The 26,602-nt window shown below is 50.6% G+C and overlaps 1 protein-coding gene across 1 annotated transcript in view; it reads left to right on the top strand.

The window, feature by feature from the left end:
* The window catches only part of LOC142246115 (palmitoleoyl-protein carboxylesterase notum2-like), a 59,492-nt gene extending 34,356 nt beyond the window's left edge, over positions 1-25,136 (top strand). Inside the window, exons 8-12 of the mRNA XM_075319128.1 lie at positions 9,305-9,493; positions 9,958-10,058; positions 18,370-18,517; positions 19,211-19,258; positions 22,886-25,136. Coding sequence (XP_075175243.1) covers positions 9,305-9,493; positions 9,958-10,058; positions 18,370-18,517; positions 19,211-19,258; positions 22,886-23,201 — 802 coding nt within the window. The 3' untranslated portion in view covers positions 23,202-25,136. The remainder of the gene's footprint in view (positions 1-9,304; positions 9,494-9,957; positions 10,059-18,369; positions 18,518-19,210; positions 19,259-22,885) is intronic.
* Positions 25,137-26,602: the final 1,466 nt, after the last annotated feature.

Genomic DNA, 26,602 nt, shown 5'->3' with positions numbered 1-26,602 from the left:
GAATCTTGAAGGCTCTGTTCTCCATGGGTAAATTATCGGGTTGCATGCAGCTACTCCCCGACCTAGTGTCCATGTACCCCGTCATGCCTCGGTCCCAGCCCGGTGATGGTGCAAGGCCGTCTACTATCCTGCTCGACAGATCCGAGCCCCTTGCCACGATCCCCTGCGGACGGGGGTCCGACTCCTCTAGGCCCAGACCACCTTCTGCAACCTAGACAGTTTCCTTATGGGAGTCCCCGCTCCCGGCCTCCTCAGAGCTCCTCGCAGCTCGAGGGCTTCTCTCTCCTCTCACTCACTGAATGACTGACTACACTCCTCACCTGCCCTCCCAGACCCCCCAGGTGGGCGACTCTATTCCACTCAAGCCGTCCACTGGCGTGTCTCGTGGGTGTGGTGCAGGGTGTATCTAGGATTTCGATTTTGCTGATGTAGGCAACACCATCTGGTTAGGGACCCATAACCAAGAGGGAGGTGGATACTACACGGGAGAGTAGATTGTGCAATACCCTGTGACGACCTGATAGTCCAGGGGCATCACATCATCAGGATTTTATATCCCATACTAATGGCTTGTATGTAAAGGAGTTTCAATGCTGAGTAAATCCTTACTTTTCTTGATAAAATATATATACTATTGAGTCACAAGTGCAGTGGGCGGGGCCTGCACTTCCAGCTCTCCTGCATCTCTGCCTGTTCGTCCACTTTGTTCCTCTTGTCTCTGATTGGTCAGTCATGTTTCAGGGAACTTGCAGTCAGACAGGAGCAGAAAAGGTGGAGGGAGAAGCAGGAGAGCTGGAAGTGCAGAGCTCGCCCAATAACTTTACTTGCAACTCATTAGATTACAATTTCAACTATAAATTTCTCTAAAACATCAAATCTGATTCCCACAATCAAGATCTCTTTAGCATGAATACTAATTAATATAAATATATAATATATATTATATTATATTTTATATTATATTTCTCACTAGTTTGTTTCAGTTATACAATCCTAATGACCGGTTCTCTAATAAGGGGTCGTCCCCTTTCACAAAATGTCAGTCCTCAGATGTAGTTTTGTTATGAAACTAACGGTGCTTTATCTACCTTCACCGGGTCCAACTCTTTGTCCGCACCACTGCTTCGATGTCTGTCTACTAAAGCGAAGACCCCACGTCATCTGCACGACAGCCAATCGGTGAGCTCCGTTGCTCTGCCCCGGTGGACAGAACTCCCTGCTCTGTGGCGATGAGCTTACTGATTGGCTGTTGTGCAGCCAATGTGACATCAGTGTTGAAGTCAATTACAGAAACTGGGACTGGTGAGTAAAGCAGACTCCTGTGCTATTACATACAGTAGAATAGACGCGTTTATGAATCTCTGCCGCACCGAGGCCAGTAGTACACTTGGCCTCTGTCCAGTAAATTAAGGTCCTATGGCATAATGACCTATAGCTTATACCATAAATGTACACAACAGTGTGAGGAGACCATGCAGAACTTTTCTGACTTCTGCTGAACTTCCTTGTAACAAACGTAAAAGGAAAGATGTGCCGTCTCATAGCAGGTTTTATGTTTACCGCCTACACTGCTAGTTATCCATTATGCAGAAATCAACAAAGGATGACTTATCAGGTCAGCCTTGGGGTCCCGACATTGTGTGCCTTCAATGCATCCATCTCCTTGATTTATAAGAGCGAGGAGGCGGATGGATGCATGTTAGAAGGTTCTGATTGTACCAGGCAGCTGTGATATTTTCATAAATGGACAAATCTTCCACCGTTGTGAGTAAATCTACCCTGAAGAGCCTCAATGAACATGACTCCGGAATGTCTGACTGAAGGCCTTTGACCTTCCCCAACAACCCCCTACCCCCTAGGGTTCTTATCTAAAATAAACACAAACACTGTGTGACGTTGGATATAAAGGCCACAGCAGCCCCATTTATTCGTAACAGAAACATCAGCCATGTAACAATACAATTCTTCATTGAAGAACCCGAAAAGGAAGGGGGGGTACCTGAAGGTTAACCAAAATGTTCTTTGCAACATCAGCCCGTCTCCTGACCCTCAGCCGCAACACACCGACTCGAGAGCCCAAGCCAGATGTTGCCCCCACTATGTCCCGCTGAGACTCAACCCAGCAAGGACCCGTTTACCAAACAATTGCACCGCTAGAGGTAACCCGCTCCGGCACTGGGTTCCGTCCTCTCCTCTGTGCAAACCCCCACCTTCAGACACCCCCCTCCTTTCCGCCGCTGCGACAAATACGATCTTCCTTCTTTTCTTCATTGATGTCGAATCCACAATCAGGGCGGGCGGGCGGGAACGATTCCAGTCACCGTCCAGGTAGGAATGGCCCACCCCCCCTCTGACCTGCCCTATATACTACCCCCTATAGCACCACCCCCTAACCAATCACACTGACCCCTGATCCTAACTGCCCCTTAGCACCACCCCCAAATTTCGCGCCCAAACTGACTTCTCCATTAACCCCTTATTAACCCTATGGCCTGGCATCCCTCCTAGTCATGTAGCCCTCCCTTAAGCCCCTTCGGGTCAGCAGTCCGGGCTCTTCCTTGACTCCGGAATGTCTGACTGAAGGCCTTTGACCTTCCCCAACAACCCCCTACCCCCTAGGGTTCTTATCTAAAATAAACACAAACACTGTGTGACGTTGGATATAAAGGCCACAGCAGCCCCATTTATTCGTAACAGAAACATCAGCCATGTAACAATACAATTCTTCATTGAAGAACCCGAAAAGGAAGGGGGGGTACCTGAAGGTTAACCAAAATGTTCTTTGCAACATCAGCCCGTCTCCTGACCCTCAGCCGCAACACACCGACTCGAGAGCCCAAGCCAGATGTTGCCCCCACTATGTCCCGCTGAGACTCAACCCAGCAAGGACCCGTTTACCAAACAATTGCACCGCTAGAGGTAACCCGCTCCGGCACTGGGTTCCGTCCTCTCCTCTGTGCAAACCCCCACCTTCAGACACCCCCCTCCTTTCCGCCACCGCGAGCGCGCATGACCCCTTGTGCGCGCGAGTCCTCCCACACCAACAAAGCCTTCTCAACCCCCTCCATCAGCCCTAAGGCCCAAATATCATTTCCCACCGAATTTAAATGGACCCCGTCCCGGCGCAACAAGTCGGCGGACGCCGCTTCCAACTCCGGGTGCCGAACAGAGACACCCCCAACCCGGGAAATGAACCGCCCAATCTCCCGATTCACTTTACTTCGCGCCCTGTTTACTGCCTCCACCGACCTGGCGTGCCGCCATGTCAGCCGCGCAACCATATCCGACCAGACAATTATTAGACCCGGGTGGGAAGACAGGAGCTGCAGGCAGTCACATTTTATGTCTTGTATCAGGTCCCTGGAAGCCCGGAGACCCAGGTCATTCCCACCCGCGTGTAGTACTACCACGTCCGGTGCTCTGTCCAGCTGTGAATGGTGGCGCCAGGTAGGCAACACCTCACTCCACAGCATGCCCCTGACCCCGATCCATCGCACCGTAGCCTTTTCCCTGGGAAGCCCCAACTGGCGGCCGTCCGGTCGTATTCCCGCACGAAACGCCCCCCAATACACGTATGAGTGGCCGAGCACCCACACCAACAACGGTAAACCTACAAAACAAAAGGTGACAACACAAGGAGGGGTGGGGGGGGGGGGCACGAGGAAGAAAAGATGGGTAATGATTACCAAACAAATACCGCCCCCGACCCCCCCCCCCACCAATATCTCACAACAAGTTCGGCCGGACGTAAGATCTAAACCTGGCCGAGTCCCATCGTCCAATCTTACGGAGAGCCTGCGCGCCCAGACCCCAACGAGCCGCCTGAGTCGCAGCCCCAATCCGAAAGGAATGCGACGCGAACTCAGCCTCGTTGAGACCGCAACACTACAGGCACCTCCGAAAGATGCAGACAAATTGGTAACTAGACAAGGCTGACCCGTCCTGGTGGGACAAAAGGGACCCCGGGCGAGCTCCCCTCACTTCTAAAAACGCCGACAGCCATCTGACAGGGCACTCCGCTAAACCAGGTACACCCCATAGTTCCACCATCCGACCTCTACCCAGCTGGTCCGTCTTTGACCGTCTCAAGCAACACCGTACCACATCCATACCGCATTCCACGTCCTCCAACAACAAACCTCCGTGACTCCTCGTGTTTCTGCTCACCAGTTCACTAATTCTAAACGCCCCAAAGAAGGCCAAAACAAAAGCGGTCCCGAACAACTGGCATTCATACTCCGAACAGCACACCCGAGGCAAGGCCGACAACAGCTTGCCCAGCAGCTCAAAAGATACCGGGCGCCGAAGGTCTCGGCGCGCCTCCGCCCTCCTGTAACCCTTCAGCGCCTGGCGCACCCAGAAATCCTTCGTAACATCCTTCCAGCCCAGTAACTTGAAAAATAAAGCAATGCCCGCCAACCTGCCCGCCACGGCCGACCACGACAGGCCTTCTTCCTTAGCCCTGCCCAACATGAACAAAACTAAATAAACTCTGTCACCTTCAGATACATGACCTCCCACCTCATCAACCAACTCGAGCCAACGGTCCCACGCTGAATTATAGCTGCGCCACGTACTGGGTGCCACCGAATGTCTGATCAATTCCCAGGCCGGCTGCAAACCAGGTCCCACAACCAGACGGGCCACACGGTCTCCTGCTGCTCCGCGTCCGGCGCCAGCATTCGAAAGCGGTCCCACTGGAAGCGAGATAAAGCATCAGCCACAGAATTCAGCACCCCCGGCACATGTACAGCACAGACCCACAAGTTCAACTCCAGACATTTCAGCACCAAATGACGCAAGAGATCCACCACCGGGGGGGAATCAGCTGTCAACTTGTTAACGCACTGAACGACCCCCAGGTTGTCACACATGAAACGCACCTTCCTGTCTTTCAAATCCTGTCCCCAAACCTCTATGGCCACGACAATAGGGAAAAGTTCCAACAGGGCCAAATTCCTAGTCAGACCGAAAGCCCGCCACGAATCAGGCCACCTGCCGGCACACCATCTCCCCCCAAAATACGCGCCAAAACCACTGGATCCCGCCGCGTCCGTATACAGTACCAACTCCTCATTTGACACCACCTCGCGAAGCCACAATGACCGTCCATTATACAGCTGCAAAAAACGGGACCACACTCTCAGGTCCGCCTTATGCTCCACCTTCAAACGCACAAAATGCAAAGGGTGCAACACACCGGTGGTGGCTTGAGCCAAGCGACGGGAAAAAACTCTCCCCATCGGCAAAATCCTACACGCAAAATTCAACTTCCCCAACAGGGACTGCAAGTCCCGTAAACGAATCTTCTTGGCCTCAATGGCCCCTTGAACGCAACCCCTCAAATCCACCAGCTTGTCCTCCGGCAAGCGGCACTCCATGGCAACCGTATCCAGCTCGATACCCAGGAATTTCAAAACCGTGACCGGACCCTCCGTCTTCTCCGGCGCCAACGGAACTCCAAAGCGGCGAGCAACCTGCTCCACTGTCCGAAGCAAAAGGGAACACTGCGAGGATCCAGCAGGTCCCATGCACAAAAAGTCGTCCAAGTAGTGCAACACTGAATCCAGACCCGCCTCCTCCTTAATTACCCATTCCAAGAAACAACTAAACTTCTCAAAATATGAACATGAAATTGAACAGCCCATAGGCAAACAACAATCTACATAAAACTTGTCCTCCCACCAACACCCCAACAGGTGAAAACTGTCCGGGTGCACCGGCAACAGGCGGAAGGCCGCTTCTATATCCGTTTTCGCCAAAAGCGAACCACAACCCAACTTCCTTAACCATTCCACAGCCTTATCAAAACGGACATACGATACCGAAACCAGCTCAGGATCAATACCATCGTTCACCGACCGGCCAGTAGGATAGGACAAATGGTGGATAAGCCGGAACTGGTTAGGTTCCTTTTTCGGGACCAACCCCAACGGGGACACAACCAAGTCCGGCAATGGAGGGGCATCAAAAGGCCCCGCCATCCGTCCTAGTTCCACCTCCTTCTGTAACTTATCCGCAACAATCTCACCATGTAGGCGAGTCGACTGTAAATTTTTCAAACGAATCTCTCCCGTCTTAACCACTGACGGTATCTTGAAACCAAAACTAAAACCGTCACTCAACAATTCAGCCGACCCCCCGATCCGGGTATCTACTTAGAAACGGCGCCATCCGATCTACCCTCACCGGGGTCCTCCCTTTTTGACGAAGACTTAGCGGCCTTTCCTTTTCCCTTCCGGAAGCACTTAAGGTGACTATGGGCGCCACCACAGCCCGAACACTCGTGCTTGAATCGGCAGGAGGAACCAAACCGGCATTCCTTCTCATTGAACTGCCAGCAAACGCCCTTTTTGGGCCCCGGCGAGGTGCCAAATGATCCCCCGCCGGTGCCCCCTGGAAAGGACTGCGATGCCGACTTCGGCGCAGCCATCAGCCGCATCCATAGACTAATCTCTTTGTGGTCCCACCGTAAACTGGGTCTGACCGCCTTCCTCTGGCGAAACTGCTCGTCATATCTTAGCCAAGCAGTCCCCCCATAGGTCCTATACGCCTCACAGATAGAATCCAGATAACAAAAAAGCGCCGAACAGTTATCCGGAGCCTTTTCCCCCACCACACTGGCCAGTATCACAAAGGCCTGCAACCAGTTCTGAAAAGTGCGAGGAATAAGGCGATAACGCCGCCGTTCTTCCTCGTCCTTCTTGCTCTCATCCGGTTTAACCCGATCCAGATTAAACTTTTCCAACGGAAGCAATGAGAATATTTCAACATATTCATCCTTCCATATTTTTTCCCTGGTCTCCTGCTTCAGATGCGCCCCCAACGGGCCATCAAAGCAGACATACACTTCCCCTCTCGCCTTGTCATCCAATCGAACAATGTCCACTGCAGCCGCAGCTGCGGCAGCGGGAGCCGCAGCTGCGGCCGCGGGAGCCGCCACCACCGGCTCACCAACCCCATTGCCACTAGCAACCCCTCCAACCGCAGGAGTCGCAACCTCCTGCCCCGTCGCTCCCTGCCACACCAAGCTAGGGCCCCCCACAGGGGCAAACAAACCCCTGACCAACCTCAACAACTCGGATGCCACACTGCCGTCACCCGTCACCACATTCATGACCTGCCCACCACTCGGGCCACCAAGCAAACCACCCGTACCACCAACCACATTCACGCCCTGCACGCCATCCATAGCACCAGACACACCATCCATAGCCAAGCCAGGTGCACGAGAAATAGGAGAAACCGTGGTCTTACCAGGCTGACTCCGAGAAGATCCCGAAACAGCCGTCACATGTCCTCTGCGTCGCCCTCCAGCCGCTTCGCCGACCTCCACGATCTGGTCCCCGGTGTCGTCCTCCGCGGCGTCCTCCTCCAAGGTGGCCTCATCTTCCTCACTGGACCCAGGCCCAGGGAGCCCGCCGTCCGGCAGACTCGACCTTAGGCCCCGTCCGCCCGCAGCACCGTCCATCCTCCGCGACGATCCAGACGCTGGCGCCGCCACATAATCACCGCCTGAGGCATGCCGTCCGGCATCCCCGCGTGCTCCAGCTGATCCCGACGCCGTCCCATCGCTGTCCCTCCGCTGTGATCCCAGGCCGGGCCCCGCTGATCCGGGCCGTCTCCGTACGGACTCCCCCGCCGACACTGGGACCCCATGCTCCTGCATGAGCCCCGCTCTGCTCCTGGCCCTTGCTGCCGCCGCCACTGTGGCCTCATCTGTGCCCCGCGGTCCCGCTGGCCCACGCAACCCAGCCGGCCCCCGTGACCCCGCCAATTCACGCGACCCCGCCAATTCACGCGACCCCGCCAATTCACGCGACCCCGCCGACCCACGCGACCCCGCCGGCCCACGTGACCGCGGCGGGTCAGGTGACCGCACCGGGTCAGGCGAGCCTGCCGGATCGCGGGGACGCGCCGGGACGGGTGAGTACGCGGGGTCACATGACCGCGCCGGGTCAGGTGACCGCGCCCGGTCAGGTGACAGCGCCCGGTCAGGTGACCGCGCCGCCCCACGTGACCGCGCCGCCCCACGTGACCGCGCCGGGTCAGGTGAGCGCGCTCGGTCAGGTGAGGCCGCCGGAGCACAAGGGGACGCCGGGCCATGCGAGCGCAGCGGGCCACGTGACCGCGCCGGGTCAGGTGACCGCGCCGGGTCACGCGGCCGCGACGCGCGCGTCACTGCCGTGCGCCGCGAACCGGAAGAGGAGGGGAGGCCGGCCGTGTCGCTCACCGCCCCGTTGCCTTGGCGCCCGCGGCCCGACTTCCGGCCGGGGCCTCGCGACGTCCCGGATCCACCGCCGCACGTCCACTCGGGCTCCGTCTCCGCTGCCGGCTCCTCGGCGTCATCTCCGGGCTGAGGCGCTCCGGGGGCCATGTTCTTCGCTGCCGCTTCGGAGGCAGGGGGGTCCCATCTTCCTCGCCGACGCCGGACCATCGCTGGAGCTGCTCGTCCATCCAACGCTGTCCACGCTGCTCCGCCATCCTCTTCATCTGTGCCATGAAGTCCTCCATCTTCGGGATCCAGCCACAACGATTCCAGTCACCGTCCAGGTAGGAATGGCCCACCCCCCCCTCTGACCTGCCCTATATACTACCCCCTATAGCACCACCCCCTAACCAATCACACTGACCCCTGATCCTAACTGCCCCTTAGCACCACCCCCAAATTTCGCGCCCAAACTGACTTCTCCATTAACCCTTTATTAACCCTATGGCCTGGCATCCCTCCTAGTCATGTAGCCCTCCCTTAAGCCCCTTCGGGTCAGCAGTCCGGGCTCTTCCTTTATAGAGATACACAAATTGCAGTTTCCTCAAGTAATGTTATTCGTTCCCATGTGATGAATAGCAGCAAATTTTAATATGCACCTGAAACCGAGGGGGCAGAAATCCCTTCATGTAGATGAAAAGATAAGCAGAACAAAAAATGGCAGATAATAGGTGGTAGAGGGCTTTTTACAGATGGTATATTGGGCCTTCAGATAAACCTTTTGGGTCTGATCGGTGCAAGGCACTTTACGTTCACAAGTTCCAGTATCTTTGTATCATGTTTCCCCCAACCCCAATTCACGTTACCATGTAGCGGCAGTATTTTACGGTCTGTATTGTGCCTGCAAATTCCAGGTCTTCTTAGCTTAACAAATACCCAAGTTATTTTTATTTTGACTGTAACAGGTGTCATAAGATTACTCCACCACATAGTTGTGTGCTTGCACCACGTGATGCATGATTTTATGTAATTATGATATAGGTAGTAGAAGGTTTTACGGGTTTGTCATGTTATGTCTTCCTTCATGTTTTCTAGCGCTGGTGGCACTGGAGTCTTGATCAACCTAGACAGGGTGGCTTCTCTAGTGGAAGAGATGACTGCTGATACCGTTCAGGTTCGAGGTCTAGTGGATTCTGGATGGTTCCTTGAAAGTAAACATGGAAAATCTGATTGTATGGATGGAGCCTCTTGTGCGCTGACTGATGCCATTAAAAAAGGCTTGAAGTAAGTGACGAGATCAACGACCCACTAATTATGTCTGACACCATCCTCGAGCATGAGCTAATCACATATTCTACCAGGTCCACCAATGCAAAGTGGTTTTCCCCACTAAAAACGTTTAGAAACTATTCAAAAATGAGTGGTAAGTGATCCCTGGAGGTCTGACTGATGGGTTCTACTGGAGTTATGAGAAGGTAGGTGCAGGGGTGGTTGTGGCATCCACTCACCCTTAGTCTGGGCAGCTACAGCTAACTTGCCCATCTCCTAGAGGTGAATGAAGGGTAGGAATACACCTCCTATTTGAACAAGGGACTTCCCTGTTCTTGGGATTTTAAATGTGCCCAGTGATCATCTCCTATCCTTAGAAAGCAAAGGGCCGGGTGTTGCCTATGTCTGTGCACCAGAACCCTTGTTATATACATCTATAATGAGTTTACAGAATATATTCTCATACATTGTTCTTGCAGACTTTGGAACGGAGCGCTCCCAGAGAGATGCAGGCAGCAATATAAGAAGGAAGATGAGTGGCAGTGCTTCTATGGCCCCAAGTCGTACACCTCAATGAAAAGTAAGCATTGTAGAATATCCTTATTATAAACATACAGTATGTTTCCATTATTGGAAGAAGCGAGGTAATCCCATAGTGATGGTAAGGCTATGTGCGCACGTTGCGTACTAGCCCTGCAGAAATTTCTGCAGCGATCTGAAGCGCACACATGCGCTTCAAATCGCTGCAGAAAATGTCCGTAGAGAAAAAAAAAAGCCGATTCCATGCGCTCTGCCTGGAGCTCCTGCCATAGACAGAGCAGGAGCTGCCGGCAAAGCGCACGGAAGAAGTGACATGTCACTTCTTAGAACGCAGCGCTTCGGGCAGCAGCCGAAGCGCTGCGCTCTAAGACGCCACGTGCGCACGGCCCCTGCACAATCTCCATAGATTATGCAGGGGACGCAAGACGCATGCAGTTACGCTGCGCTACAAAGCGCAGCGTAACTGCATGTAATTACGCAACGTGCGCACATAGCCTAAGTCTGTACAACTTCCAAATTGTCCCCACATCAAATAAATTCTTTACCACTATTTTGACAAGTTGCAGGAGTCTGAAAGGGGTACAAGGCTGTGAAAATGTCAAGTTGTTTGTTCTAGACCTGATAATACTGCTGTTATATGGCAGTCAATAGTCTGAAGAGGACCTAGATTATCATAAAACAGGCAAAAGTGGGATGGCTGTGACCTAAAAGGTGTCCATTTGTCAGAGCAACAGAATATAAAAAAAAAAATAATTAAACTTAATCTGCTGCTACTGATTTACTTGTGTATATGTACCGCCCCCGTAGCAGCGGCCGAGCGACTCTGATCTGGAACCGCGGTGGCTCAAGGGGTCTCCGGACCCGGGGGTTCGCGCGGATACTCGAATGAAAAGGTGTGGGGGGGATGATATATGTACAGGGGGATTTTGGAAAGTTTGTGACACCACCCATGGTGCATGGTAATGTGAGGGACTACCGCTGCCGTTGGGGACCCTGGTGACGATGGTGTGGCAGCCTGATGTTTAACCCCTCCGTGGGTAGGGGGTTTGTTTCCCGGGGCCCGTTGGTGATGGATGGTGTTCGGGTGCCGTTGGGGGATAGGTGCAGGGAGTTTCCAATGTACTCACTCAGTCCTAGAATAACCACACCGGCAGCTTGTAAACCAAAGTTCTGAGCACCACCGTAGTCTGCGGGGAGTACGCCTGGATCCGTGCCCCTGGTGGTGTTGTTGATCTGTGGCCCTATCCCTGGCACCTTAGTCTGACTTGGACCCATCGGTATGAAACTCTCTGGGTCCCGCTCACCCGTATGGCTAACTGAGTGAGCTTACTCTCAGGGTTCATGCATAGGATTTCTTTGGACTGTAGTGGGAAAGTCCTATCCCATCGTTGCGCTAGTACCCTGATTTTGGAGCGGGTTGGGGATGACACTTTGATGTCTTCACCCCCGTCGGGTAAATTACTGGAACACGTGAAGCTACTTTCCAGCCTAGGGTCCACGTACCCCGTTGTGCCCTGGCCCCTGCCCGGTGATAGCTCAAGGCCGCCGGCTGCCTTCCTCGGCAGTCCGTGTCCCTTGACACTGTCCCCTGCGACTGGGTTCCAGCTCCCACCAGGCCCAGACCAACGTCTGCCACCTAGGATACAGGAGCTCTCCTCCGTGGCCTCTCCTCACGAGAGCCTCTTCTCCTCTCAACTCGACTCAACTCTACTGGCACTGTCCTCACTTTCTCCTCACCAACCCCCCCATGTGGGCAGCCCTATTCCCTTCAGGCCCCCAATGGTGTGTCTGGTAGTTTCAAGTGGGAAGTGTTCCTAGGATTTTAATTGGACTAGCTATTAACACCGGAGGACTGGGATCTGTTAACCAAGGAGGGTGGATACTGTGCAGGAGGGCAAATTGCACAATACCCTGTGACGACCTGATAGGCCAGGGCATCACATATATATGACCATCTGTTTGCTTTGGGTGGAAAGTTTAGAGAGGTTGTCCACTATTTTGACATTGATGGCCTAGCCTTAGGATAGTCATCAATGTCTGATCAGCCCGGGTCTGACATACCGCACCCCTGCCGATCAGCTGATCTCGCTCCCGGCGGCAGGAATAAGCAGCCAGAAATGCTCAGTTCCGGCTCTGCTCCATCTTTAGATAGCGGCTGGGTACTGCACATCCGCCTTCTATTCATTAGAATGGGAGGTGGATGTGCAGTACCTGGTCGCAGCCACTATCAGAAGACCAAGCAGCACTGGAACTGAACATTTCCGGATGCCTGCTCTTGATACCAGGACCGAGAACAGCTGATCAGCAGGGGTGCAGTGTGTCGGACCCCGACTGATCAGACATTGATGATGTCAATTCATCAATGTCAAAGTAGTGGACAACCCCTTTTTAATGGCCTTTGAGTATTTCCAGCTCTTCAATATATCGTTCAATATCTCCTGAGCATCACTGAGATAAGTCATTATAGTATACCGGAAGGAATGGAGGTAACGCTTTCACCTCTATGTACTGTGACTATATGAAATCACTTTCTACACTATGTGGAAAAAGTATTGGGACAACTCTACAATACACTTAGAAGAGCTTCTACACTTTTAGGAAGGCTTTCTACAGGATTTGGGAGGTGTCTGTTGGATGTTTTACCCATTCATTCAGAGGAGCATTTGTGAGTAAGATACTGATGTTGTAGGAGAGGCCCAAGTTCACAACCTCCAGCCTTGTTCATCCCAAAGTTTTTGAATGGGGTTCAGACTGGGCTCTGCATTTGGTCGTGTTCTTCTCACATCAATCTCCCCCCAACCATGTCTTTGTCTTTATGGACCTTGCTTTGTACACTGGGAACAGTCATGCTGGAACAGAACTAGTCTATCTCCAAGATGATTCCACAAAGTTGAAAGCTACAATTGTCCAAAATGTTTTGGATGATAAAGCAGAGGCAGGTCTAGGTTTTCCAGAACCCTGGGTAAGAATTCAGCTTGTCCCCCTCCCTCCAGCATGTGGTTTGAGTAGTTATGTGACCACTCATTCATATGCGATTTTTGCACTTAGTCACATGCCAATGATGAGCTGCTTTTCCTAATTCTCCCAATGTTTGGTGTAAAAACTACAGGTCCTGTTTCATTGATATAAGCCGGACGGACAGCTAGATGTCATGTGACGAAGAATGAAAATCACATATGAGTGGAATGGCCATGTGATGATTTGACGCCCTGGCAGGGCCAGGTAGTCACAGGTAGGCCCCTGCATTACATCTTTCCCTCACAAGGAAACACACAGCCAACCATTAAAACCCTAGTCACCCCCCTTAGGGACTGATACACACCAGGGGGCGGAACCAGGCGGTTGGAAGACTCCCACCGAGGAGTCTAGACAGCCCGGGGTGGGAAAACAGACAGAGGAGTTTGTAGTTCAGTTTGGAGAGGAGTGTGTGCTGGAGCTAGGGGTAGCTCCAGCAGTGAAGTTCAAGTTGAACGGTACCAGGGTAGGAGCCCTGGTGCCACTGGCTAGGAGGCAGACGGTGGTCTCCGTCAGCAGGAGACGGGAAGACGGCTCGGTAGAACTGAGGTGGACCGGGACTGGGTTGTAGCCCGCCGGTACCTACACCGGGGACCCGACTGGAAACCGTTCACAAAGGGGGGTACTCTGACCTTGAAGCCAGAACCTATTGGAACTGGTTAATTAACCGATTGAGGCCAGGACTAGAGGTCCTGTCCCACCCAAAGTCCCTCATAGGAGACAACAGCCCACCGATTCGGGATAAGAGGTCACCGCCAAGGCCCAGAGATCCCACGGACCAGCGTCTGCGGGCATGGCTCCTTAGGCCACATCCAGTCGGGAGCGGACTCCCGAGTTTTACACCGCGAAGTTCCATTTGACACAAAAAGGTGCAGGAGAAGGATAGAGACCACCAGTCGGGTGGGGGATCCCGAACGAAACTGGCCGCGGCACCAGCCACCACCACCTTGGTTTACCAGAGTCTTGCGTTTTTTACTACTGACAGTGAGTACACCAGCACCCCCCTACAGTCGTCATTCCCCCTGCTCCAGAGCCATCGGGTCCCGGGGCCACCATCCCTGCCCACGGAGGGGTTAACATCTTGCTGCACAACATCTCCCCCGGGCGCCCTGTAACAGCAGCGGTGGTGTGCCACTTCACCACACACTGTGGGTGGCGTTACGAACTCGTTACGGCCTAGCTCGTACACCTACGTTCCTCCCCCCCCCCCCCCCCATTTTATTCGGCGGGTACGGAGACCCTCGAGCCCCCACCCCTGAAGGCTCGTACCCGAGCAGCTATGGCTGCTGGCATGGGGGCTGCACAATGACTTCTGGAATCGGCAAGCAGAGCTGAATCCTTACAGTGAGTATATTACACGCTGTTAGGATTGGGCATGCTACAATGATTAATTTTATAATTAAAGGGCTTTTCCAGGTTTGGGATAAATGTCTGCAGTCACTCTAGGTGACTGCAGAACTCTGAATACTTGCAGCATGTGGCTGCACAATTTTTGGATTTTCCAATGCCGGCAGCAAGAGGGGATGGTCCTGTTAATGCAAGTATGAGATTTGCATACTTCCTGCCACATTCCAGCTAGATGTGTTTGGACTCACTCAATTCGAATGCCACGCATGTCTAGTTGGCACAAATGTAAACCGAATGCATGTAAATTGCATAAGTGTGGTTTCAGGACTCCCACTCTCATTGCCGGAAGCAAAGAATTCTGACAGTGTGCAGAGCGTGCGTTGAAAATTCAGAACTTTGCAGTCACATAGACTGCAGTTTTTTGTCACAAACTTGGATAAGCCCTTTAAATTTACTAGTAAAAATTGAATAACCGGCAACTTGTCAGACTGCACAATACTTTAACATAGGCATGTATAATGTAATCTTACAAGTTACGGATTGTTACATGAGTACAGAATCAGAAGCAATAACAGCAGAAGAATATATCACCAGAACTGCCATCCGTACTGAAACACATGACCAGTGCCAACATCCGTGCATGGTACATCAATTCTAATGACTGGTCAGACCCATATACATGTGTCGCGGGCGGAGGAGGGGACGCTGCGCTCTCCCACTGCTCGGGTCCGGCTGCTGCTGCTGCTGCGGCCTGCTGCTGCTCGGTGGCTCGAGCGATGGGCCGGATCCCGGGGACTCAAGCGGCGCTCCTCGCCCGTGAGTGAAAGGGGATTGGTTTTTGGGATGGTTTATTGTCCGTGACGCCACCCACGGTTGTGGTGATTATGTGGACACCACCGCTGCTCTGTATGGGGATCCCGGGAGCGATGACAGGGAGCAGCAAAGTTGTTGGTTCTCCCCTCCGTGGGTAGGGGGTAGTTGTCCCGGGGCCCAGTGATGAGGTGGGTGATGAGGGATGGCGGGGCCGGTGCAGGGCTTGGTGGGGTGCAGGGATGCGGGGGCAGCGCTGTGCCGCACGGCACTGTGGTACTCACTCAGCCTGAGACGGGGACACAGTTCTCGGTAAAACACACAGCTAGAAAGACGGTTCCCACGGACGGCTGCAGTTGCTTTTCCCCAGTAGTTGACGGTGACTGTCCCTTTTCCTGCACCTGAGATGATGATGGTAGCGATGGGTTCCCACCGGTAACCCGCTCCCCGACTTGGTTATGGGCCGGAGGAGCCCTACTTTGCCCGCAGGTGCTGGCTCTGAGAAACTAGTGCCCTGGCGGTGGCGGTGTCTCTAACGGTCGGACTGTTGCCTTCAATCGGGACTTGGTTGCTGGGAGACCCAGAGGTCCCCTTCACTGATGGATTTGGCAAATTCACGGCGACTCCTAGCCTTGCCGGGATCCGAAAGGCCCCTGCCAATGGTGCTGACTGCTCTTCGTATACCGCTCCGGTACCGCCGGGCCACCACCCGTCCACGGTCCTTCCGGCAACCTCCAAGCAGCCTCTCCTGCAGACAGTCACCGCCGTCTACTAACCTTGCTGGTCTCAGTCCGGGGCACACACCCGGACCAACTTCAGGCTTTCTTAACTGTTACTTTTTCTGTCACTACTCTCACTGTCCTCCTCTACCACTTCCTTCTTCTTCACTCCTTAGACTGAACTGCCTGGTTTTCCCGCCTCCAGGGCTGTGAACTCCTCCATGGGCGGAGCCAACCACCTGGCCCACCCCCTGGTGTGGACATCAGCCCCTGGAGGAAGGCAACAAGGATTTTTGTGTAGCTTTGGTGTACCTATCTGGGGTGTAGGGTGTAGTGGTGTTATGACCTGTGACCCCTGGCTTGCCCAGGGCGTCACACATGTTTATCACATGAACCTACAACGCTCAGTATGTCCATAACAATGGTAAGGAGATATTGGGAGTTGTTGTTACCAGTCATTGTCAGACTGTGGACCATACAGGAACCACAGTACTGATGAGAATATTGTTTTCGCAAATAATCATTTACATCCAGGTACCTTTTTATATATGACGTCTCTGATTGGAGTCATAAGCTTTCTTTTCTTTATCTTATCCAGACGCCATGATGACTTTTCACATTCACAGCTTGCCTCTGCAGACTTCCATCTTCTCCAGTCTTCTGCAGCACATCCCAACACAATGTTCTTAAAAATAACAGAATGATTCTAATGCTTTTAAATAAAAATACCTGCTTTACGCTGTGCGTCTGAAGAAATAATTGCCCCTCCCTGTGTTTCCTGCACAAAGTATGACTGACCCTCTTATGGTACATGTCCTCTCCTTTCCATACTGAGCCTCTTCCTTACACTATGTGCTCCCTATACTGCCCAGTCTCTATGCTGTGCCTATTTAGCAGTTGGATGCTTAGATGGGCGCGGCTTGAGTACCCGAGCACAATGGAAGTTAATGAGGAACGAAAGCATTTTTCTGGGAATTCTTCCGGAAAAATGCTTGAGTTCCCCACTATACTATGTTACACGAGTCGCACCCATCCAAGCATCCGACTACTTGTTAAGAGTACCGAGCACCTGAGCATGGTAGTGCTCACTCGTCACTAGTGATCTATCACTCTAGACTCCAGTCATGGGGGCTTCATACTATCCATGATTGGCATTGTGCTTGGTGTTATAAGGCTTGCAAGCAGCTGCTTTTCCCTGCTATGAAGCTGTAAGAGGATGGACAATGGAGGTCGTGTTCCTACCCCTGAAGATGCCAATTGCATCAATGTTGTGTAATGTGAATGTCTTGCATCTTTTGTAAATATTGAATGTGCTGTGTATTATGTAATGCATTTTGTATAGTAGTGCAAGGTGAAGTATAATGTGGTAAAGTGCATAGTGTTATAGCTGACATATAGTAATATATGATGTGAGTATTTATAGTGTATGTATAAATAATTAGAGAGAAATGCAGGTAAAAGGCTAAGTCTGCCAAGCAATAGACTGCAATGCCAGACAGATAATGTTTGGACTAGCCCAGCTTGGGAGGGGTCAAGTAAAAGCTGATGGTTCTGGCTAGACAATGTAGTTGCGTAGTAGTAGCAGCACTGAGTGACTGTGTAAAGAACATCGAATGAATGGTCCACTGGGACAGAGGAAAGAGAGATCAGATGGGAGATAGCACGAACACTATGGTGGGTTGAGAATGGATGAGAATATCGAGAGGGATAAAGACCAACCCTCGGACGGAGCTGCCTCAGGTAATTGGAGCCGGAGTGCAGTCAGAGACAGGCCCTTTCAACCGGAAGAATTGTTAAAGTTTATTGGAGTACGAGTGTAGTCAACGACCTCAGCGGAGTCTCCATGGATGACCAGGAGTGCAAGGTCTTACTCTGGGGATAACTGAACCCGCATGGAGACTTCCATGTAGTGTGCCGGGGCATCCAGAGTAAATCCCATTCCAGCGACTACTGCCTCAAGCCCTTCTACAAAGCTTCCAGCACCGTTTTTGTACTGATGTTATTAGAAGAGGAGGTTTGGACTCTGTAGTTTGAGTCACCAGAGCGCTGATGACTTTTCTGCCCTCTCTTCCTCCGAACTCGGTGGCTTTGTTTTGTAATGTTACATGGTCTCCACTTCGAGGTTGAGTTGTTCCAGTTCCTTACAATTCTCAATAATATCACTCACAGGTGATGGTGGAATAATTAGGAGCGAAGACATTTCATGAAATATTTGTTATACCGGTGGCTACTATTATAGGAATATGCTGGTATCGGGGATATCTTTCGGACAACCCATTGTTTAACAAACGTTAGTAAAAGCAGATGGCATGGAGAGGGACTGCCTTTTCTCCATATAGTATGTACAGTCTTAAAAGGAACAGTAAAGAAAATCAATTCTTATTCCTCCCTATAAAGTTTTTCTTTCTTTGTTTCCTTGTTCTTCTCTTTATGTTTCAGTCTTCGTTATTTGTTTTTCAGCCCCTATCTTTGTGGTTCAATGGCTCTATGATGTTGAGCAGCTAAGAATAGAAAATATCCAGACGGACTTCCAGTTCATGACAGCAAATCAGTGGAACAACATCCAGGGCGTTGGAAGGGAGCTTAAGAAATCCCTGCGTGAAGTCCCGTAAGAGAGAAACTTGTTTCCAAATCAAAGAGCCGGAAAGAGGCTTCGTTGGCATTTAGCCATCGTGACAAATGTGACCTGGGCTCTACTGTGAGACAAATCTATTACATGCAGTATATTAAGAGGGGAAAATAACCAAAATAGTAACCCTATTTCATCCATCTCTCTGGAGAAAACGTGAGGAAATTAGAAAGTTGCCACTAGGTGGCACTATATGTGCATGAATGCTTTATGCTGCAGACAAGCCAGGCTTTTGTAATGTAACTTTGAGCCTATATGTATGTGGTCAGGAAAACTGCACTCAACCACTACAAAAAGTTTATGTTCAATTTTGGGTTCTAAATTCTGTACCGATATATTGTTAGAAATTGGACCTTCCCATTCAACCTGATTAGAGAAAAAATGTCCACTTTTTACTTGAAGCAGCAGTATTCTTGCCTGTCGGTTGCGTGCAGTGTTCCAGCTTATTCACCTATAACAGAATGGTGACCTTCCATCACACGTACGTCCTTTGGTCTAGGGGCAGATTCATCGTTTGCCCACCAGAAGGTTTAAACAGAAGATTACAGTAATGTGAATTCAGGAGAAATATTCCACCATTTGATTATCGAAAAGAAAAATTGCTTTACCGTTTTTTTTTATTGTTTTATTGTTGTGTTGTAATACTCATAAACACTTTCTCATGTGTTACAGGGCAGTGTTTGCTCCGGCCTGTTTCTCACATACACTCATCACAACAAGGTAAAGAGAAATTAAACCTTCCAAATAGTCTGTTTTATGTAAAGTGCAAACTGTCTGGTCTTTAAAAGAAAAACTCAAATTATTTTGAAACTTTCTAACAAGCCTTCATTAAAGAAACCTAAATGTTGCATAATTAGTCTTTAGACTACTTTTAGATCAACCAGATATCTTGACCATGGTGAGAAATTGGTGATGTTAGAGAAATAGACTGGTCCTTTTAAATTTTCTGGGTTAGTTGCCAACATCTGATATTTGGATTGTTGACACTTTTATAAGGGACTGTTTTTAGAAGAGGTTTTAACATTAAAAAAATCCTCTTGTGATCATCCAGTATACTGAGGTGGCTACACAGGTCTACTGCAGAGGTCACTGCAAGCAGGGGCATAACGACCACAGTCGCAGAGGTCGCCATCACATTCGGACCCGGCAGGTTAGGGGCCCAGCGCATGCCCTGTGAGAGAAGCTGTGCTGTTCAGTTGCAGACCACACGGCTGCTATATGGCCTCTGAGTCAGAGGGGCCCGGTGTCGGCGGTGGCGGCACCGGGCCCCCCCTTGCCCGTCATCACACAGTCATCATGAAGCATTGAGCAGCGCGCACCACTCCATGCTTCATCATTTTCCCCCTCTGCCTGCGCTCGATTTCTCAGCCAAGCGCGGTGACGTCACTCCTGTGCGACTGCTGTGCTGACTGCGACTGCAGAGTGCAGGACGGGAGGACGCTCTGATCGGAGCAGTGGGGGAACGAGGAGAGGTGAGGACTTTTTTTGTGTTGTGTTTTTATATATATTATATTCTCTATATCAGTAATTACACTGGCCAGAGGCCTCGGGGGCTGCATTATACATGGAGGCCTCGGGGGCTGCATTATACATGGAGGCCTCGGGGGCTGCATTATACATGGAGGCCTCGGGGGCTGCATTATACATGGAGGCCTCGGGGGCTGCATTATACATGGAGGCTTCGGGGGCTGCATTATACATGGAGGCCTCGGGGGCTGCATTATACATGGAGGCCTCGGGGGCTGCATAATGTAATATGAAGGACACATTATACATGGATTATAGGGGTCCATTATATATGGAGGTCTATGGGGCTGTATAATACAATATAAAGGACAACTTATACATGGATTATAGGGGTTGCATCATACATGGAGGCCTAGGGGGCTGCATAATGTAATATGAAGGACGCATTATACATGGATTATAGAGGTGCATGTACATTTCATGCACATGCGCTGGGCTTTTTTGCACCCTCAGCTGAAGGTTTTGAATATACAATTTTGGTGCAGATGCAATGATTGGATTGCCTATTATTACATTGATATTTTTTCTCATTACATCCTTTACCGATCAGATCAATGTATTTTATATTTAGATAGATCGGGTATTTCTAAATGCGACAATTACCCAATTTTTTGTATTTTATTTTCAAAGGGGCAAAAAGGAGGGTCATTTGAACTTGCCAACAACCATTAAAAAGGAACCGGTCACCAGATTTGGTGACTATAAGCTGCGGCCACCACCAGTGGGCTCTTTATATACAGCATTCAAACATGCTGTATATAAGAGCCCAGGCGCACTTTGATCTGCCCTGAACAGGGCAGATTGAAGTATTGTAGTGCGCCTGTGCGGGACCTCAATGCCGGCGCGTATGCATGATGTAGGACGCGTCATGCACCCCGGCTTCAGAAGGAGGACAAAGATAGTCCAAAGAGGAGGTTCCGCACCCGGAGAACGAAGACGCCCATCTGACCAGTCTGCACCGCACCCACAGTTTAGGTGAAAATTATAAAGTGATTTTTACGTTCTACCCAGCAGCCTGGGCTCTTATATACAGCATGTTAGAATGTATATAAGAGCCCACTGGTGGTTGCCACAGCTTATAGTCACCAAATCTTGTGACAGGTTCCCTTTTAATGCTTGTTGGCAAGTTCAAATTACCCTCCTTTTTGCCCCATTGAAAATAAAACTGTGACGCCCTGGGCAAGCCAGGGGTCACAGGTCACAACACCACCACACCCTACACCCCAGTTAGGAACAACTAGGCTAACCAAAAATCCTTGTTGCCTTCCTCCAGGGGCTGATGTCCACACCAGGGGGTGGGCCAGGCGGTTGGCTCTGCCCACCGAGGAGTTCACAGCCCTGGAGGCGGGAGAACACAGGCAGTCAAGTGAGGGAAGTGAAAGTGAGAGGAGCTAAAGGAGAAAAGCTGAAGTGGTAGAGAAGTGAGAGTAGTAAAGCCTGAAGTTGGTCCGGGTGTGTGCCCCGGACTGTGACAGCAAGATCAGCAGACGGCGGTGATAGTCCGCAGGGGTGACTGCTTGGAGGTTGCTGGAAGGACCGCGGACGGGTGGTGGCCCGGCGGTTTGGAGCGGTATATGAAGAGCAGTCAGCACCAGGGCAGGGGCCTTTCGGATCCCGGCAAGGCTAGGAGTCGCCGTGAATTTGCGAAATCCGTCAGTGAAGGGGACCTCTGGGTCTCCCAACAACCAAGTCCCGATTTGAAGGCAACAGTCCAACCGTAACAGAGAGACACCGCCACCGCCAGGGCACCAGTTTCTCAGGGCCAGCGCCTGCGGGCAAAGTAGGGCTCCTCCGGCCCATAACCAAGTCGGGGAGCGGGTTACCGGTGGGAACCCATCGCAACCATCATCATCTTAGGTGCAGGAAAAGGGACCGTCACCGTCAACTACTGGGGAAAAGCAAGTGCAGCCGTCCGTGGGAACCATCTTTCCAGCCGTGTGTTTTACCGAGAACTGTGTCTCTGTCTCAGGCTGAGTGAGTACCACAGTGCCGCAAGGCACAGCGCTGCCCCCGCGTCCCTGCACCCCACCAAGCCCTGCACTGGCCCCGCCATCCCTCATCACCCACCTAATCACTGGGCCCCGGGACCACCACCACCCCCTACCCACGGAGGGGAGAACCGAGCCACCGAGCAGCGGCAGGCCACAGCAGCAGCGGCAGCCGGACCCGAGCAGTGGGAGAGCGCGGCGTCCCCTCCTCCGCCCGCGACAAAACCATACAAAAAAAAATTGGTAATTGTCGCATTTAGAAATACCCGATCTATCCAATTATAAAATAAATTGATCTGATCAGTAAAGGGCGTAATGAGAAAAAATATCAATGTAATAATAGGCAATCAAATCATTGCATCTACATCAAAATTGTATATTAAAAACTTCAGCTGAGAGTGAAACAAAGCCCTCACATAGCCCCAGATCCCAAAAAATGAGAACTTTGTGTCTTTTAGAAAATGGCACCACATTCACGAGGAACCACATCCTCCTGCAGCAGAGTCACTCAGCACATTAAAAAAAAACACTTGCCATGAAATACAATAATACAGCACCATATTCAGTAGGAGTGGGGGCAACTTGACCACCTCCTACATATAACTCCCTCCCTCGCCTCCTGTTATCTCTAACATAGAGAGAAGGGAGCAGAGATGTCAGGAGCAGGGGAATGAGCAGTGACAGATTTGTAACAATTTTTCCAAAGGACTCGCATACCCTGCAACAGCAAATCAATGGAACATTTTTAATAAGTATTTAAAAATTGCTTAAGTTTGCAATAGAAAAAAAACAAAACTGTGTGAATAGACTTGTTCTCTTTCTTTTTCTTTAGTAATTGGCTGAACTTTCAGGTGAAAGGAGTCACCTTATCACGAGCTCTACATTGCTGGATGAAAAGCCTCCAAGACCGGAAAGGCCCAAAGACTGTTCTCCGTGGATGTCCCTTTCATTTAATCGATAACTGTCAATGGCCGCATTGTAACCCCACATGTCCAGCCCTTCATGATCCAATAACTGGCCAAGAAGTCACCTTATTACAGCTGTTTCTCAGACTGAGCATTGAAAATCAAAGGAGAGGACAAGAGCCCAAAGGAGACATGACTCAACTCTTGGCGATGATGAGGAATGGTGGAAAGCTGGGACAGTGACCCCTCTTCTTATTTATAAAATCCAGGAGCTGATAAAAAAAAAAAAAAATCCCATTCGTAATATTCCCTCCCTTTTTTATTAGGTAACATGTACAGTACATTTTTGGTATAATTATTTTTTGTTTTGTTTTTACGGGATTTACTATATTATTCAAGTCACAGTAAACGTCCAGGACGGCTATCAAGTGTCTAAAATCAATATTGGCCTTATTGCCCCAAGCAGCTAATCAGAGTTCAGCTTTTATTTCCGATACAGCTCTGGTAAGATGAAAGCTGATCTATGATTGGTTGCTATAAGTTTGTGTTTTATTCTCGTTTTTTTTTTTAAGATGGTTTTAATCTGCATTTTTGTTTTATCATATGTAACTGATGTTAACATTTGTATATTGGGTGTTCATTTTATTTACTGTTAAAATCAAAGTTCCCCACCTCCCCTTCATTCCAGCATAAAGCTCCAGCTTTTATCACCTAGGGTGCATAACATGTTTTTTTTGTGTTTTTTTGTTTGTTTTTTTTCCCCCCTCCCCTGAAAAGGGTTTTAATTTCCAGTGCTTTGGCTGGTTTCACAATTCAGACATTTCCAGGCCACAGTGTCCGGGCCGGCCATGGGTCTCCTGATCTGAACTCAACAGATCAATTGGGGGAGACCCACTGCCGGTCCAGACATCGCGGCCCACACTCAAACTGTGAATGTTGGATGTGTGAAGCCAGCCTAACTACTAGGCCTGCCTAGCACTGAAGGACTAAAACTATGGACAAGCTTGAAGGAAGATCTAAGGAAAACATGAAAATTCAGTCAGATACTTTCAAAGTTCTCCTGGATTATTCCTCGGTGTCTGCAAATACTTTTATGAAAAGCCTGGTTGACTATAAAAAAAGAGATGCCACCTCTGCCGTGAATTGGTGTCCTGTAGAGGAACCATTTCTTCATATATAGGGCTGAATGGTCCATGGCATTATTTCAAGATAACCTCAGGGTCTACCTGATCTGTAGACAGCAGTCCAGATGAGCCCCAAGTTGTGGCATTGGGTGATCTTGGGTAACTAAGATTGTGTTCTCCAAAACTTATTGAACATGAGTCAATCCAGAGCGTGAGCCCAATACAACCATATAGGTATGAAAAATGCAGGGATGGTAGTTTTGCCTTGGCATACTCCATGACATACTGGGTTGTCATATCTCAATTTTTTTTATAATGCTTTTGACATGGTTTGAAATATGCCCAATTTGAGAGCATCATTAGTTTTTAAAGGGAACCTGTCCTGGTGAAAGTGGTATCTATTTACAGGCTGCATGTTCTTAGAGCAGAAGGAGCTGATCAGATTGATATACATTCTTTTTTTATTTTTTATTTTTTTTTTGTGGCAGGTGTCAGTAAAACTTGTATTTTACTCATTGAAATTCCATGAGTCCAGTGGGCAGTCCTACTAGTGATTGACCATCCCCTGTGACTACACACAGAGTTGGCCCACCCACTGGACTCTTATTCATACAACCACCAGGATTTTGCAATGAGTAATTATTAATTGTACTGCATCTTTTCTACCAAACCTTTTATATCCTTCTGCTCAACTTCTCCTGTATACCATGCTGTCCACAGATGGGACTAGTTCCTTTTATGAAGGCCATTTTGTACGAATATCCTTACATTTGCCAATTCAATACTTCGGTGAGAGTGAAGCAGAACATAGGAAAGTGAAGCTTTGTGTCTAGTAATACACAGCCATTAGTTGGCCGCTCTAGTCTTGGTGCTTCTTTTCTGACATTTCGTGCTGACAGGTGGTAAAGTTGCTCCTCATTTCTGTTTAATGCTTACTGTGCTTGTTGTTGCCCCAAGATTTTAATTATGCCTATTATTGTATACTTATTTGGAATATTTTATGTAATATTTTATTTGTGATATGATGGAATGAGCTATTTTTAACTGACAAACTAAGCAAAAATGAAGACAAAGAATGAAATTAAGGCTACATTTGTGTGTGTTTCTGTGGCGTTTGCCTCTGTTAGTGAGCTCACTGTCCGTCAACTTTCTATCCACGTACTAAAACTATCCTGTAGAAATCTCCCTTTAATAAGGCCTGTTTCACACATCCAGCTTTTCTCCACTTTGTCGGATCCGGCGCGCTCCCGCACAGTGTATACAGTACAATGGCCGCGCTACAAGTTCCGGTCACATGACAGCATGTGACCGGAGCATGTGACCAGAAAGTTGCAGAGCGGCGATTGTAATGTATATGTACCGCCCCACGCTCGGCTGCAGCCGAGCCGCTCGGATCTGGGCTCGTCAGTGGGTGGCTCGAGTGCTTTCGGACCCGGGGGTCACATCGCTCTGAAAGGGTGCTGGTGCTACTTAGGGGGTAGGTAGGTGTACGGCCGGAGCCGTGTCAGAGTTCGTGACGCCACCCACGGACGTGGTGAAGGTGTAGACACCACCGCTGCAGTTACGGGGCACCCGGGGGAGATGGTGATGCAGCAAGATGTTAACCCCTCCGTGGGCAGGGATGATGGCCCCGGGACCCGTTAGGGTTAGTAGCTGTGCGGTGCAGGGCGGTGCGCGGCCGGATGGCACTGTTGTAGTCACTGTTATTGACACACACAAGTCTCTGATGCACAAAGTTGATGGTGGTCTGTGCCCGCAGCCGGCTGCGTCTGGTCCCCCACTCGGTTCGGTGGTCTTGGCCTTTCTCCTGCACTGTGTAGTGTATGTGTAGACTGCCTGTGCTTCAGCAACAGGAGTCCACTCCCTGGCTTTGTATATGTCGGAGGAGCCAGTTTGCCCGCAGACGCTGGGCCGTGGGATCTCTCTGCCTGTGTGGTGGCTTTCTATCCCTCTCGGTGGGCTGTTGTCTTCAGTCGGGACTTGGGTGGGAAAGGACCTATAGTCCAGACCGCAATCAGTAGATTCGACTTGGTCCAGTGGCTTCTGGACCTCGTTCAGGGTCGGAGTACCCCCCTTGTGCTCCAGTTTCCGAGTCGGTTCCCCGGGTCGGTACTGGCGGGCCACTACCCTGTCCCGTCTACCACGGTTTTACCGAGCAGTCTTCCCAGCTCCTGCAGGCTAGGCCACAGTCTGCCTCCTAGCCGAGGTACCAGGGCTACGACCCTGGCACCTGTCAGTTTCCGCTGCAGACCTGACACCACAGGCCTGCTGCTCTCCACTCTACTGTCAACTGCTGTCTTTTTCTGTTCTCCTCTTCTCTTTCCTGCCTCAGGCTCTCTGGACTCCTCGGTGGGCGTGGCCAACTGCCTGACTCTGCCCCCTGGTGTGTCCATTAAGCACTGAGGGAGGTGACTAGGTTTTAATGTGGTCTGCTGATGTTACCTTATTGGGGGACAGGTGTTGTGCGGGGCTCTATCTGTGACTACCTGGCTAGTCCAGGGCGTCACATATACACTGTAC

The sequence above is a fragment of the Anomaloglossus baeobatrachus genome, chromosome 7, assembly GCF_048569485.1.
Source record: "Anomaloglossus baeobatrachus isolate aAnoBae1 chromosome 7, aAnoBae1.hap1, whole genome shotgun sequence".
NCBI classification, from domain to species: Eukaryota; Metazoa; Chordata; class Amphibia; order Anura; family Aromobatidae; genus Anomaloglossus; species Anomaloglossus baeobatrachus.
This window is presented reverse-complemented; position numbering and strand designations above follow the sequence as displayed.